The 14,649-nt window shown below is 30.3% G+C and overlaps 1 protein-coding gene across 3 annotated transcripts; it reads right to left on the reverse strand.

Moving 5' to 3' along the window:
- Positions 1 to 6,303: 6,303 nt before the first annotated feature.
- On the reverse strand, positions 6,304 to 12,829 carry LOC103495847 (cysteine proteinase inhibitor A). 3 transcript variants are annotated; one of them, XM_008457524.3, is made up of 3 exons: positions 12,498 to 12,829; positions 12,084 to 12,274; positions 6,304 to 6,649 (listed from the first exon to the last, which is right to left on the reverse strand). In XM_008457524.3, exons 1-2 carry the CDS (start codon positions 12,684 to 12,686, stop codon positions 12,095 to 12,097), a joined length of 369 nt encoding a protein of 122 aa, XP_008455746.1. In that variant the 5' UTR covers positions 12,687 to 12,829; the 3' UTR covers positions 6,304 to 6,649; positions 12,084 to 12,094. The 3 variants fall into 3 exon arrangements, with proteins under 3 accessions (XP_008455746.1, XP_016901818.1, XP_016901819.1); XM_017046329.2 differs by lacking the exon at positions 6,304 to 6,649 and adding an exon at positions 7,333 to 7,714 and having other exon boundaries at positions 12,498 to 12,826; XM_017046330.2 differs by lacking the exon at positions 6,304 to 6,649 and adding an exon at positions 7,754 to 8,295 and having other exon boundaries at positions 12,498 to 12,826.
- Positions 12,830 to 14,649: the final 1,820 nt, after the last annotated feature.

Consider the following 14,649-nt stretch of genomic DNA (forward strand, 5'->3'; position numbering starts at 1 on the left):
TTTGATATTAAGATTTCACTCGTTGGGATATCTAATTTTCAATTCCTACGTTTTTCGTATCATGTCATCCCACATAATTCCAAAATCTTCCAAAAGAAAAAAAAAAAAAAAGAAATGTTAAAAGGTTCTTCACAATCAATATAGTCGCCATATGTAGAGTATATGTAATAAGTAGACTGAATTTTCCTTATCCTTTGTTCCCAAAATTAGAGGGATTCAATGGGTATAAAAAGAAGCATATTAACCATAACTCAATTCATTCAATATGTACATAGCAAATTTCTCCCAAAATATCACAAAGTTTTGCTACAAATGGGATACCACACCAGTCTACAGAATGAGATAAGTAAGTTTGAAAAAATTGTACATGCATGTAATTTATGTTTAAATTCCCACGACGGTCACTATGGAAGGTATGGGAGGAGGAAAACTGAGTCCAAAAGGTTTATTTACCAGCAAAACAAGAATTTTTCCTAAATTCATGATTTTCTTTTTCGAATGGTAGGTTTTTGTATGCTTTTTTTTTCTCTCTCTTCTTTTGTGGTTGATCATGCATGTATAGGGGGGAGTGTTGAACATTTCCATCTTATCTACTAAGCTTTATTGATTTTTGAATCTAATAAGCTTCTTTTGTGTTTGATAATGCATGTGTATATATAAAAATTTAGTAGAGATGAAGTATGATAATGATGAGTTTCCAAAATCCTTGATTTTTTGTGCTTTGTAATTCATGAGAAAAATGAGGGAATTCTTGTGAGTTGTGGGTTGTTAATTGTGTTCTTTAATCTAATTACCATTTTAGTTGATGTGCTATGAATTTATTTTTTCATTTGTAGGTTAGTGTCAAAAGGTTTGATTATTTTTAATATAGCTTTTTTTTAGTTGGTAGGGGTAAATGAAATGATTGGGGAGAGGTAAATGTGGAATTTTGATTTTTCCCATTTGGCTTTCTCAAATCTGGTGAGATCTCCGGTTGTAACCATTTGGACATTCATATATTTTAATGACGTTTGTACTTCATAAAATACAAATTTAATGCCCTCTATTTCCCTCCTTTGATGTATGAATTCTAAACCAACCAAAAAAAAAAAAACACACACACACTTTCTTTTAATAATATTATTTTAAAAAATAATGTCAAAAATATAATAAAAGAAAAAATATTAACAAAAATAGGATAGTTAAGTCGTATCCACCACTAGCCGAAGTCGTGGACTTAGTTGGCCGCCAAATCGTGGACGGAGTCCATGACTCTTGTCACCCACGTCACACCTTTGTTATCTGTTTTCTTTTTTTTTCATATATATATATATATATATATATATATATATATATATATAAAGATATTTTTATAATGAAAATTTGGAGGTTGGAATGTTTAATAGGAAAATTTTCATAAATATAACAAATCGATAAGATATTTACTGTCCGTATAACAAATCCCATGAAGTTAACCATTTTTTAAATATTTCAAGTTTGTCCTTTCCTTTTATCCTATTTCTTCTCTTCTTCTTCTACGATTTGATTTTTTTCCTTTCCATTTATCTTTCTTATCTTTCTCTTTTTTTTTTCAAACTGTTATTTGGTTCAAGATTGTATGTCAAATATAAAAGAAACTATTTTTTTCAAACGGTTATTTGGTTGTTTAAGATTGTGTACTAAATATAAAAGACTTTAAAAAAATTAGTCAAATCTAAAAGATCGTGTACAAAGAATCTTATAAAGAATCGTTTAAATTTGGGTAGTCAAATCTAATCAATCGTGTACAAAAAAAAATAAACAATCGTGTAAACAAATCTAAACGATCGTGTACCAAAAAAATCTTGAAAAAATCGTTTAACCAAATCTAAACGATCATATGGCAAAGAATCTTGAAAAAAATTGTTTAGATTTTGACTACCCAAATGTTAAATCTAAACGATCAAATCTAAACAAACGTATAACCAAATTAAATGATCGTGTAACAAAATTAAACGATCGTGTACAGAGAATTATGAAAAAGAAAATCTTTTAGATTTGGCTATCTAAATCTAAACGATCGTGAACTAAATAATAGTCAAATCTAAATGATCGTATATCAAATATATTACGCGAGTTATTGACAACATGATTGACGGAACATTTTTTGTATTTTTCATTGTAGGCCTGTGGGCTTCGAAATTGCTTTATACAGTATAAATATTTTGTCACTTTGTTATATTTTAAAAAAAAAACCATATGTATATTAAATATCTCAACCTCCAAATTTCAATCTTAAACACATCTTTACTTATTAAATTAACCTCACCTTTCCAGTTAAATTTTATTATTTCCTTATTAACAAACTTATTTATTCTTTTTCTTTATATTAAATATTTTAATTATTAAAATTGAAAATTAAAAATTATATATTTTAAATATCTTGATTATTAAAAGGGATTTTTTCAAAAATATAAAAAAGCGAGAATATTTATATTCTATAGAATAATTTCAAAAACAGAAAAAGCCTAGAGGCCCACCGTATAAAATACCAAAAATGTCTCGTCAACTTATATTTGCGATCGTTTAGATTTGGCTATTGTTTGATACGAGATCGTTTAGATATGGATACAATTTATCTTTTCAATTTCATCGTTTAATTTTGTTACACGATCGTTTAATTTGGTTACGTTTAAATTTGATTACACGATCGTTTAGATTTTGGGAACCAAATCTAAATGATTTTTTTTTTCAAAATTTGGTACAAGATTTTTTAATTCTTTTAGTACATGATCGTTTAGATTTCTTTACACGATCGTCGTTTACATTTGGCTACTCTAATCCAGATTTTTTTCAAGATTTTTTAAATACGATTTTTTATTTTTTTTACACGATTGTTTACTTTTTTTTTTAAACGATCGTTTATATTTGACTATTCTAATCTAAATGATTTTTTTCAAGATTCTTTATACACAATCTTTTATTTTTTTTACACGATTGTTTACTTTTTTTATACGATCATTTACATTTGACTACTCCAATTTAAATGATTTTTTTAAGATTCTTTATACACGATTTTTTTTTTACACGAATGTTTACTTTTTTACACGATAGTTTACATTTGGCTACTCCAATCTAAATGATTTTTTTTTTCAAAATTCTTTATACACGATCTTTTAGATTTTGCTATTTTTTGTACATGACATAAAAAAAGAAAAAGAAGAAAGACGATGGAAAGAAATTGCAGCGAAAAAAAAGAGGATAAGTAGAAAGACGATGGAAAAACGAAAAAAAAAAAGAGAAAAAGAAGAAAAACGATGGAAATATTAAACGGTGTAAATAAAAAATTGAAAAATAAGAAAGCTGATGAAAAGAAACTGCAGAAAAAAATAGGAAAGAAGAAAGACGAAATTGCAAGAGAAAAACGATGAAAGAAATAGCAAGAGAAAGACGAATTGTAAAGAAAGATGGAAAAGCAAACCTGAAATATTTAAAAATTGCTAACTTTATGAGCATTGTTATACAGACCGTAAATAATTTGGTGTTCTGTTATATTTATAGAAGTTTCCCTTGTTAAAATTAAATATTAGAATATTTAATATATTTTTATATATATAAAATAATAAAGAAGTTTGTTAAATAAGAAAATAATCAAAGTTAAATAAGGTGAATTGAGTAAGAAAAATTAAAATTTGGAGATTAGGATATTTAATATATATAAAGGATAAAAAAGAATAAAAAATTTGTTAATAAAGAAATAATAAAATTAAAATTTGAAAAATGAGGTTAATTTAATAAGAAAAATACTTTTAGGATTGGAATTTAGAAGTTCGAATATTTAATATATATATAAAGAAAAAAAGAAAAAGAATAAGAAATGCGATATGGGTGACGACAGTTCATTGCAATTTTAGCGTACAACTCATTAAATTCGTGAACCCGTCCAAGACTTCACCGTCCATAACTTTACTATCCTATTTTTGTCAATATTTTCCTTCCTATCTATTTTATATTATTTTTTAAAATAATATTATTTAAAAAAATCACAACTATGTGAAAACGCCTTTTATCTATTTATCTATTCATTTTTCAATTTTTGATTGGTTTCTTCTAAAAACCTAAATAACAAAGAAAAAAAAGTTGAAAGTAAAAATAGTGGTTGTAAACTTAATTTTCAAAAAGGGTTCTCTTTGCATACATTCTAAATAAATATATAGAATCACAAAATGGTCTATAATTTCTTGTTTTTTATATGAACAAGCTATTATTTTACATAAAAGTCTAATTCAATTTACAATTTTACCCTTTCTTAATTATCACTCTCCAATAATAATAAAATACCAAAAGAAATTGAAAAATTTTCATAAATATAACAAACCGGTAAAATATTTACGACCCGTAGAACAAAGCTTATAAAGTTAGTCATTTTATAAATATTTCAGATTTGTCTTTCCGTCTCTCTTACCCTCTTCGTTTGTTCCATGTCTTTCTTCTTTTCCTTTTTTTTTCTTTCTTTCCTATTCAACAATTCCATCGTCTTTCTTCTTTTGTTTTTTCAAACTATTATTTTGTTCATCGTGTATAAAATATATAAAAAAAAAAAATTTCAAATTTGTTTATTTGATTGTTTAAAATCATATGCTAAATATAAAAGACTGATAAAAAATGATGATTTGGGTAGCCAAACCTAACAATCGTGTACAAAAAAAAAAAATACAATCTAAACGATGATTTGAGTAGCCAAATCTAAGCGATCATGTACAAAAAAAAAAAATAGTACAATCTAAACAGTCTTGTACTAAGAATCCTAAAAAAACGATCGTGTAAACAAATCTAAATGACCATGTACCAAAAAAATCTACAAAAAAAATCATTTAGTCAATCTAAATGATCGTGTACCAAATCTTAAAAAAAAAAATCATTTAGATTGGATCGTGTATCAGAAGAATCTTAAAAAAAAAAATCGTTTAATCAATCTAAATAATCACGTACCAAATCTTGAAAAAAAAGTCGTTTAGAATTGGCTACCAAATCTAAACAATCATCGTTTAGAATTGGCTACCAAATCTAACAATCATCGTTTATAATTGGCTACCAAATCTAAACAATTGTGTAACCAAATTAAACGATCATATAACCAAATTAAACGATCGTATATAGAGAATTTAAAAAATAAACCCTTTAGATTTTTCTACCCAAATCTAAACGATCGTGTAACTAAATCCGAACAATCATATAACAAAATTAAACAATCATGTACAAACAATTTAAAAAATAAATTGTTTAAATTTGACTATTCAAATTTAAGCGTTTACCAGATATATTACGCGTATTGTTGACGACGTGATTGATAAGACATTTTTTATATTTTCCATAGTAGACCTATGAGTTTTTTCCATTTTCGATATAGAACCCATTTTCGAAATTATTCTATAAAGTCTAAATATTTTACCACTTTGTTATATTCTTTAAAAGACCCAAAAAAAAATATCTTCTTAATTATCTCTCCAATAATAATAATAATAATAATAATAATAATAATAATAATAATAATAATAATAATAATAATAATAATAATAATAATAATAATAATAATAATAATAAGAAGAAGAAGAAGAATATTACCAAAAGAACGAGGTAAAAGAAAGTATCTTATAGTTATGAAATTCTCAAAATAATTTTCTTCTTACAAAAAAAATTAAACAGGCAAAACAAAGTCAAAAATTTGAAAACGTTATTAATAAGTAAAAAATTAATTTAGGAGATAATTGATAATATTTAAAGAAATAAAATCCTTATATAATTAAAATAGATAAAAAAAATGATAAAAATTACAAAATTACAAAATATTTATACTTAAATAATGAATTATAATTTATTTAATTACTATAAAGTGTAAATAGTTTATCTTTATTTATCCAAAAATGATATATTTTTTATTTAAAATATTATGAAATTAAAATAAAAGAGAACATATAAAAAAAATTTAAAATGTTACTGAAAACTAGCTGTCACCCCACCAGTAGTAAGAAATGAAAGGATTGCTACATAGAATAATTTTTTTATTTGATTGATAATCATATAAAGCGGAAGATATTTTTGCCATTTGCATCAAGCTCAAACTTCCTTCTTGCATGCGTGCTCCTTCCGAAGCACACACTAAAATAAGAGGTAAAAATTGATTCGTAACATACTCGATCAAGTGGGTGATTTTCTCTCCTACTACGGATCCCATGGGTTATTTTCATGAATCTTCTTTCAAGGTCAAAACAAAATGGTTTTGAAATGGGCCTAAAAGTTTTCAAAGCACAGATGCTAGAAATTAAAAAGGAAACGCCATAGAAGTGACACAATTGCGAGTATATTATCATTACCAAACTTTAAAGGGATTTCTACATGAAAGTATATACATCTCTTATTGTTTTTACAAACTTAGTTTACCAGTTCCATCATTTCGCGATTATTATAAACAAACTATATAATAGCATTCTTATAATGTCTCAGTTTAGTTTACCTTAATGTTAATGTTCTATTTTGTTGCTACTGTCAGCAGCAATCCAAACGGGCTATGGAGAACGAGTATGCATAGATAGTCTTCAGTTATTTGCCATCCAAGAACAGCAAAGATTGGAAAATTTTACGACATGGTACAGTACAACTCTCGACTCCAGTCTGACAAAGTAACCATACACTGTTCTCACACCACATGAAAACAGAGCTTTTGTTAGATAATTAAATTGCTGCTGTAGTTCCTATTTTATTTTGATCTTATCCTCAATTGAAGATCTAGATAAATATCTCAAGTTGTAACCATAGAAGTTGACATGAGTCATGACAGCTTATATGCATGTGTGATAGTTATATGAGAAAAAAAGGACTACACCTTAGTATGTTAATTTTTTGCCTATCCAAAATATCCACAGTCGTTTCTTGAAGTGGAAATGAGAAGGCATCTTTGGAACTACTTGCTCAAGGAAAACATTGGGAGAGAGAGAGGGCTTTTTGTTAGACCCCCTATCAAGTTCTTCTACAGTAGAAGAAAAAAATAAAAGTCACACGTTGCACACGTGAAGTATTAGTTAAGTCGGTTGGCTTTAAGTACAAATAGAAATTTGTTTAGGCGGGAAGGGGTTGTTGAATTTTGTTAGTTGACTTTGTGCTATTGTTACTTTTTGAAAGATAGAATTCGTTACTATTGTAATCCATTTCCTATATGAATAAAGCTTAAAATACATACCAGAAAGTAGAGTTCTATCATTTTGGTATCAGAGCACGATTCTGGAAGGATTTTCCGCCATAGTTTAAACAAGGATTCAAGAGCGATTAAGGTTTTTGATCAAGAAATTGCTGGATTAAAAAAGGAAATGAGTAAAATGCCGGCAATCAAAGCAAGTTTGAGTGAGATTGCAAAGAATTTCAAACTAATGTGACCACAATCAAAGAAGCAACAACAACTTCTGATGTTGATGGAGTCGAATGCAAAGGAACGTTCGATGAGAAGCGAACGACAGACAGAATCGACAATATTTGATTCTGCAGTAGCGAAAGGAAAAGAAAACGAAGCAACCTCCAACCGAGTTACCGAAACAGACCGAAATATTGGAGACAACCGAAATGTGGAAATCCGATAATGATGAGAATGTAGCAAATCGGAACAAATTAAAGAAAATTGAAATGTCGGTCTTCCCAAGAGAGGATCCAGATTCATGGTCATTCTGCGCTGAGAGGTATTTCCATATCCATAAACTCTCTGAATCTGAAAAATTGTTAGTTTCCACAATAAGTTTTGATGGACCAGCCTTCAACTGGTATCGATCACAAGAGGAAAAAGATAAATTTGTTAGTTGGTCAAATTTAAAAGAAAGAATGTTAGTTCGATTCAGATCTACTAGAGAATGATCGATTTGCGGTAGATTTTAGTAGATTAAACAAGAAACAACAGTAGAAGAGTATATAAATTTGTTTGACAAATTAGTAGCTCCACTATCAGATCTTCAGGAAAGAGTAGTGGAAGAAACGTTTATGAACGGACTTTTTCCCTTGATCAAAGCAGAAGTAGCCTTCTGCCCTCCGAAAGGGCTTACCAAAATGATGGAGGTAGCGCAATTAGTCGAAAACAGGGAAATAATTAGAGGGGACGCAAATTTGAGTGAGTTTTCCGACGGGAAATACCCTGCTCAAGCTGTTGCTAGTGCTAAAACTGGAGCAAATTATGTGGCAGGAGAAAATAAGGGAAACACTGTGTTTTCTATCAGAACCATTACTTTAAGAAGCTCGAGTGTTGCAGAGTTCCATAAAGAAGGCACATCAAAACGATTCCCAATGCAGAGTTTCAAGCTAGAAAAGAAAAGGGCTTATGCTTTAGGTGTAATGAAAAATATTCAGTTAACCATATATATAAGATGAAAGAACAACGTGAATTAAGAATGTTCGTAGTGGTGAATGAGACTGACGAATATGAAATTATTGAGGAGAATGAAACAAAGAGAAAGAAGATAAACAAGCTAGAAGTTAAAGGGAGATAATACAGCTTATGTGGAGTTGTCAATTAACTCCGTAGTAGGTCTGAATTACCTTGGAACCATGAAGGTAAGGGGCAAGCTACAAGATGAAGATGTAATAATTTTGATTGATCGTGGGGCAACCTATAATTTTGTTTCAGAAAAGCTGGTTAAAAAGCTTCATTTACCAACTAAGCAGACAACACACTATGGGGTAATATTAGGTTCAGGAACTGCCATTCAAGGCAAAGGAGTTTTGTAAAGCCCTGGAGGTGCAGTTGAAAGATTGGACTGTCAAGGAGAATTTCTTGCCATTACAACTTGGGGGTGTTGACATAATATTGGGGATGTAGTGGCTCTATTACTTAAGGGTGATAGTAATGGACCGGAAAAATTGTCACTGTCATTTTCATCCCAAGGGAAACAAGTGTGCATCAAGGGAGACCCAAGTCTTACTAAGGCAAGGGTGAGTTTGAAGAGTATGATTAAGTCATGGAGAAAGAAAGATGAAGGTTTTCTGATTGAATGTCGTGCAATAGAAGTTGAAGGATTAATCAAGAACAAATGTTGTATAGTTGATGTATAGACAGAAGAAGCCTGTCCTTTGCTTTCAGTTTTGGATTAGTTTTCAGACATCTTTGAATGGCCAGATAAACTACCTCCCAGAAGAGACATTGAACATCAGATACACTAAAAAAAGGGACTAATCCATTTAATGTTAGACCTTACCGTTATGGATATCATCAAAAGGAGGAGATGGAGAAATTGGTAAGGGAAATGCTAGCTTCTGGAATCACTACAAGAAAATGGAGGTCTCTCGACGCACAAAAGCGTCAGTAGATGTATGAAAAGGCGTCAAAAAATCATTTTCCGACGCATAAATCTGCGTTGGGATCGGAGTTGGGGAAAATGAGTCTGGAGAGGATCTCCCAATGCACAAAATATAGCGTCGAAAAATCCCTTGACATCTTCCGACACACAAAATAGAGCGTTAGGAGATGTCAAGGGATCTCCGGATGCGATATTTGTGCATCGGGAGATCCTCTATTTTTTTGCAAAACCGAGAATGAGATCTAAACAAACGAATGAAAAAGTTAGCGCTAAGGCAAAATTAGAAATAGGATTTAAGATTCTAGAGCAAAATCTAACTTAAATAAATAAATAACCAGGGGCAGCGGTGGCACCGAAAGGGGAGGACGGAGAACATAAAGAACAATAACAAAAAATCAACAATAAAAACAAAATTTACACAATCAACAAATCCACAACAAAATGAACATAGTTTAAACATTATTGATACAAATCCACAAAACAATCACAAGTTTAATTATATTTCTAATACCTAAACCAAAATAAAGCAAAAAAAAAAAAAAAAGTCTGAAATAAAAGTTCTTTTACAGTAAAAGAAAGAAATAAAAGTCACACATTGCACACGTGTGAAGTAGTAGTTAAGTCGGTTGGCTTTATGTATAAATAGAAGTCTGTTTAGGCAGGAAGGGCTTGTTGGATTTTGTTAGTTGAGTTTATGCTATTGTTACTTCTTGAAAGATAGAAGAACAAGAGAACAGAGATTTCCCCAATTCGTTACTATTGTAATCCATTTTCTATATGAATAAAGTTTGAAATACATACCAGAAAGTAGAGTTCTATCACTTTCTCCAATCCATGTTGGGAAAAATAACTCCACAAAACATGATCTCAGAATATTTTACCTACTCCTTATATATAGATAATACACAAGTAGACAGAGAGGAACGTGACAAAACTTCTAGATGGTATCTATGGCGTTAATAAGCCAAATCGATTGGTTTCTCAAAAATTTGCCATGAAAGAAAATTCGATTTGACCTCAAAACCATAAGATATCGCGCAAGTAATACTTCACACAACCCCAACCGTGTGCCAACAACAATCTAAGCCCAAGTTAGAACAATGCTCTACCAAAGGCAAAGAGTCTTGGATTCCAGGGAAACATGGCAGACAATTACTGACCAAATGGAGGAGTGCTTTTAAAAATCCAATTTTCTACGGCAAAACAAAGAGAAGTTTTTAATTTCAACAATCTCTCATGCTTTCCTGACACCGACTAGACTCTAGAAAAGAAATCTCTCATGCTTTCCTGACACCGACTAGACTCTAGAAAAGAAATCTTTCTTCCATAGAAAAGTTTATTTTGCACCTTGGAGACTACCAAATCCCAAAAGTAGTCATGTCATGCTTCATGATGCCATATCGAAGGAAGTCCAAAATAGCATACCAAAAGTGGGTGACCACACAACCCACCAAATTGACTGTTTCCTCCAACTCAACTAAATCCCCAAGACCAATGAGATGGACCTTAGCAATACTAAGATTTGATGTGGGTTCATATACAATTAACACGAAAGATACAAAGAATTCTTAATCAACTTAGTAACTGATTCAGACTCACCATTACTCCCTCAGTACCGACTTGGTATTGTTATCATGATTACTTATTTTGATGAGCATGTGCGAGAGTTATTTTGTTGTGTGCGAGGCGAGGTTATGTGCAGTGGTGTTCAGAAAGATTGCATCTCTCTTTGCAATCATCCTACCAACATACCACAACAATTAGAATAAACAAAAAAGAAAGCGAGGATTAACTAATCTCACACCCTTTATCTTTGTTCAAGTCTTCAGACAACACTATGAGTAGCATTTACTCTTCTATTTGTTCATTTTAATATGGGACCAGTGTCGATGCATATGGCCATCAAAATCCAAAAATCAAACTATTGACATTTACGCATGGACACCTACCGAGTTGTGACCTAAAAGCACGATTACAGATAAAGGCACATGAAATGCACAATAAAGCCATGATGATTTAACATTTTCTTAAAATATAGAACACAGACACAAGGCATGTGTATTGCAATATATAACATTTTTATAGCATAAAGAAATTCAAACGGTACATGTTTTTGCATTTTTTCAGTATTGATGAGTGTGCAAGTGCTTACACGCATCTTCACTAATCTCACGAGATAACCTGCTTGACTTTACAACATTTGATTGTTAAGAAAACTCATAGGATATTAAATACCAGGTAGGTGGCCACCCAAGAGCTCATTTCATATTAGCCTTTTATCAAACTCAAACCTTCTATTCACAATAAGATCAACTCATGATGGTTCGAATTGAAGTATTTTTCCCTCAAAATTAATTAGTTTTGTTCTCACAAGGCCAACATTTGTGCATTAATAACTAAAATATAAGTTTGATGTATTTTTTCCTCAAAACTTATTAGTTTTGTCTTATATTATTATGTGTAATTTTTAGTATACTAAACAAATGCAAAACCTGTGTCTAACAAATGCTTGACTTGTATTAATTTTGTACGACTAGTGACTATCACATATTTATTGTGTTATGTTAATAAGTGTGTGATACATGTCCGACGGGTGTTACTTGTTAGAGTATCTAAGTGTCCAACAAGTCTTGGACACACATGCTAACTAGACTAAAGTGTCCGTGTCGTAAGCATATACTTAAATGGACTACCTAGTCTAATCTTGTCATGCAGATATACAAAATACACAATTAACACCAATCAGAACAAATCCAGACCATACCAGCTTTAACACAAGGAACAGAACGCTACCTGAAGATGAATCATGTGCATAGCTTGAATTCCTGCAACTGTTTGAAGTTCATCCAAGGCTTCACCCACACTTTGGCTTCATAAACCTTCTTCTTGCCACCATCAATGGCTTCCAATGTAAGATGATACAATTTACCAGCAACTACCTGTTCTTTAGCTTTCAACACTCGGTCAAATTCCAAAAGACCATTCTGTACCAAAGAAACAAGAACTCAGGATTGATGATTAAAACAAATCGAAACCACCCATGAGAAATCGGAAACATGGGTAACAAATTAAGTGAGAAATTGACTTGATTCTAAGCGAAAGAATAAAGAAAAGGAGAAATTGAGACGCAAACAGAAATTAAACAATACCCACAGAAGGAAAAGGGGAGTGAGGAGAAGTAAAACTTAAGAAAACAAAGGAAAATACCTCTTTGTTGTTGTGTTCTTGAACTGCAAAACGAGCGAGAGATTCGATTTCAACGCGGTTCTGTGAGCCGATGTAATCACGAACGCCTCCCAGTTTCATCCTGATAAATGGGTCTTCAATGGAAAACCCCAAATCGAAGGCAGCAAGAAGAAGAAATAGCAATGGCACTGCTATGTGATTCAGTTTCATGATCGCTTTTTTGGGAATCGAATATAGGACCTGTAAAAAATAAGATGAAGAATTTAAAATGGTGGAATTTTGGGTACTATCAAATTGCTTGGGATGATGGATTGACTTCTTTACTAAGAAATGTATCTATCAAATTGCTTGGGATGATGGATTGACTTCTTTACTAAGAAATGTATATATTGCATTATACAGTTTTTTTTTTTTTTTTTTTTAATTTGTTGGGTATAGATAACTCTCGGTAAATTGTCCAAGACCTATAACATTAAAAAAAAAAAATAAAATAATTTTCATAAATATAACGAAATACTAAAATATCTCAGTATCAAATTGTATAATTAATCATTTTTTAAATATTTCAAGTTTCTTCTTCCATCTTGTTTTTTCCTTTTCACTGCGATTTCTTTCATCGTCTTTCTTATTCTTTTTTTTTCACTACAATTTCTTTCCATCATTTTTCTTCTTTTCCTCTAATTTATTTATATCATTTTTCTTCTGCGATTTTTTTCCATCATTTTTTTCATTGTAACTAAATCTATAAGATCATGTATAAAGAATTTTGAAAAAAATTTGTTTAGATTGAAGTAGTCAAATCTAAACGATCCTATAAAAAAATAAACAATCGTGTACCAAAAGAGTTAAAAAAATCATTTAACCAAATCTAAACGATTGAACTAGTCAAATCTAAACAATTGTGTAAACAAAAATAAACGATCGTGTACCAAAAGAGTTAAAAAAAATCGTTTAGTCAAATCTACAAAAATCGTTTAGTCAAATCTAAACGATCGTATACCAAATAATCTTGAAAAAAATAAACGATTGTGTACCAAAAATCTTAAAAAAATAAACAATGGTGTAAACAAATCTAAATGATTACCAAAAGAATCTTGAAAAAATTCGTTTAGCCAAATATAAACGATCCTGTACCAAATTTTGAAAGAAGAAACCATTTAGATTTGGGGTAGCCAAATCTAAACGATCAATCGTGTAACCAAATCTTAACGATCGTCTAACCAAATTAAATGATAGAATTGAAATAATAAATCGTTTAGATTTGGCTAAACGATCGTGTACCAAATATATTACATGTTGACGGGTCATTTTTTGTATTTTATATTGTGGACCGTGGGGTTTTTTCGTTTTTCGAATTGTTTTATAAAGTGTAAATATTTTGCCCGTTTGTTATATTTTTAAAAGACCCCTTTAAAAAACAACACATTTCTTGTCGTTAGAATGTTTCTTATTGGCATATCTTGGTTGAGTTTGACCATATGATTGATTATTTAGTTTGTATGTACCCAGATTCACATGTAAGTGAATCTAGTGAAATTCATTGCGAGGTTTCTTTGTTAGCTATGACAAAATGCCCTCAATTTTTTGAAAATATTATTATTTTAATTATATGTATATAATAATTATGAAATGTGAAAAAATATTGGCTTCCTGAAAATGTTTTACTTAACTCCCAACAATAACATTTTTTTCAAGTGTTTGGTTCCATCCTTTTCTTCCTCACCCATACTCACATTTCATTTCCCAAAGAATGAAGGAAAATAAGGTGAACATTGTGTTATTACATTTAGAAATTACGTTTTCCTTGTTATTTGCATGCTAAAAAAAAAAATCGGTTTTGTTATCTCTTACGTAATCTCAATGCTAAGACAAAGATCTTGGCCAAGCTTCTTTATATTTACCATAAGATTAATGTAGGGTTTCAAATCTCGGCTGAGTTTGTAATGTTTCACTTTGGGATTTTTTTTAATTAATTTTTTGTACATATTTGCAAGATGCCTCGTGTATTTGTTAGTTTTGGTGGTAAATGGAAAGAGAATGAGAAAGATGTTGGAGGTCACATGAAAGGGTTGAACGTGGACATTAGTATAAAGTTTGAGGATTTTTTTAAGTGAAATTTACAGAACTAGTGAGACGTAAATTCATCCGAGTATGATTTTGTTTTAAAATGTTT

Source organism: Cucumis melo, chromosome 8 (assembly GCF_025177605.1).
Source record: "Cucumis melo cultivar AY chromosome 8, USDA_Cmelo_AY_1.0, whole genome shotgun sequence".
Classification (NCBI taxonomy): Eukaryota; Viridiplantae; Streptophyta; class Magnoliopsida; order Cucurbitales; family Cucurbitaceae; genus Cucumis; species Cucumis melo.

Excerpts from the sequence above, each read along its gene's own strand:
- LOC103495847 (XM_008457524.3), bottom strand. The coding sequence starts at position 12,686 with ATGAAACTGAATCACATAGCAGTGCCATTGCTATTTCTTCTTCTTGCT. Across the intron at positions 12,275-12,497 it reads AAGAACACAACAACAAAGAG|AATGGTCTTTTGGAATTTGA; the intron begins GTATTTTCCTTT and ends TCTTTGGTACAG.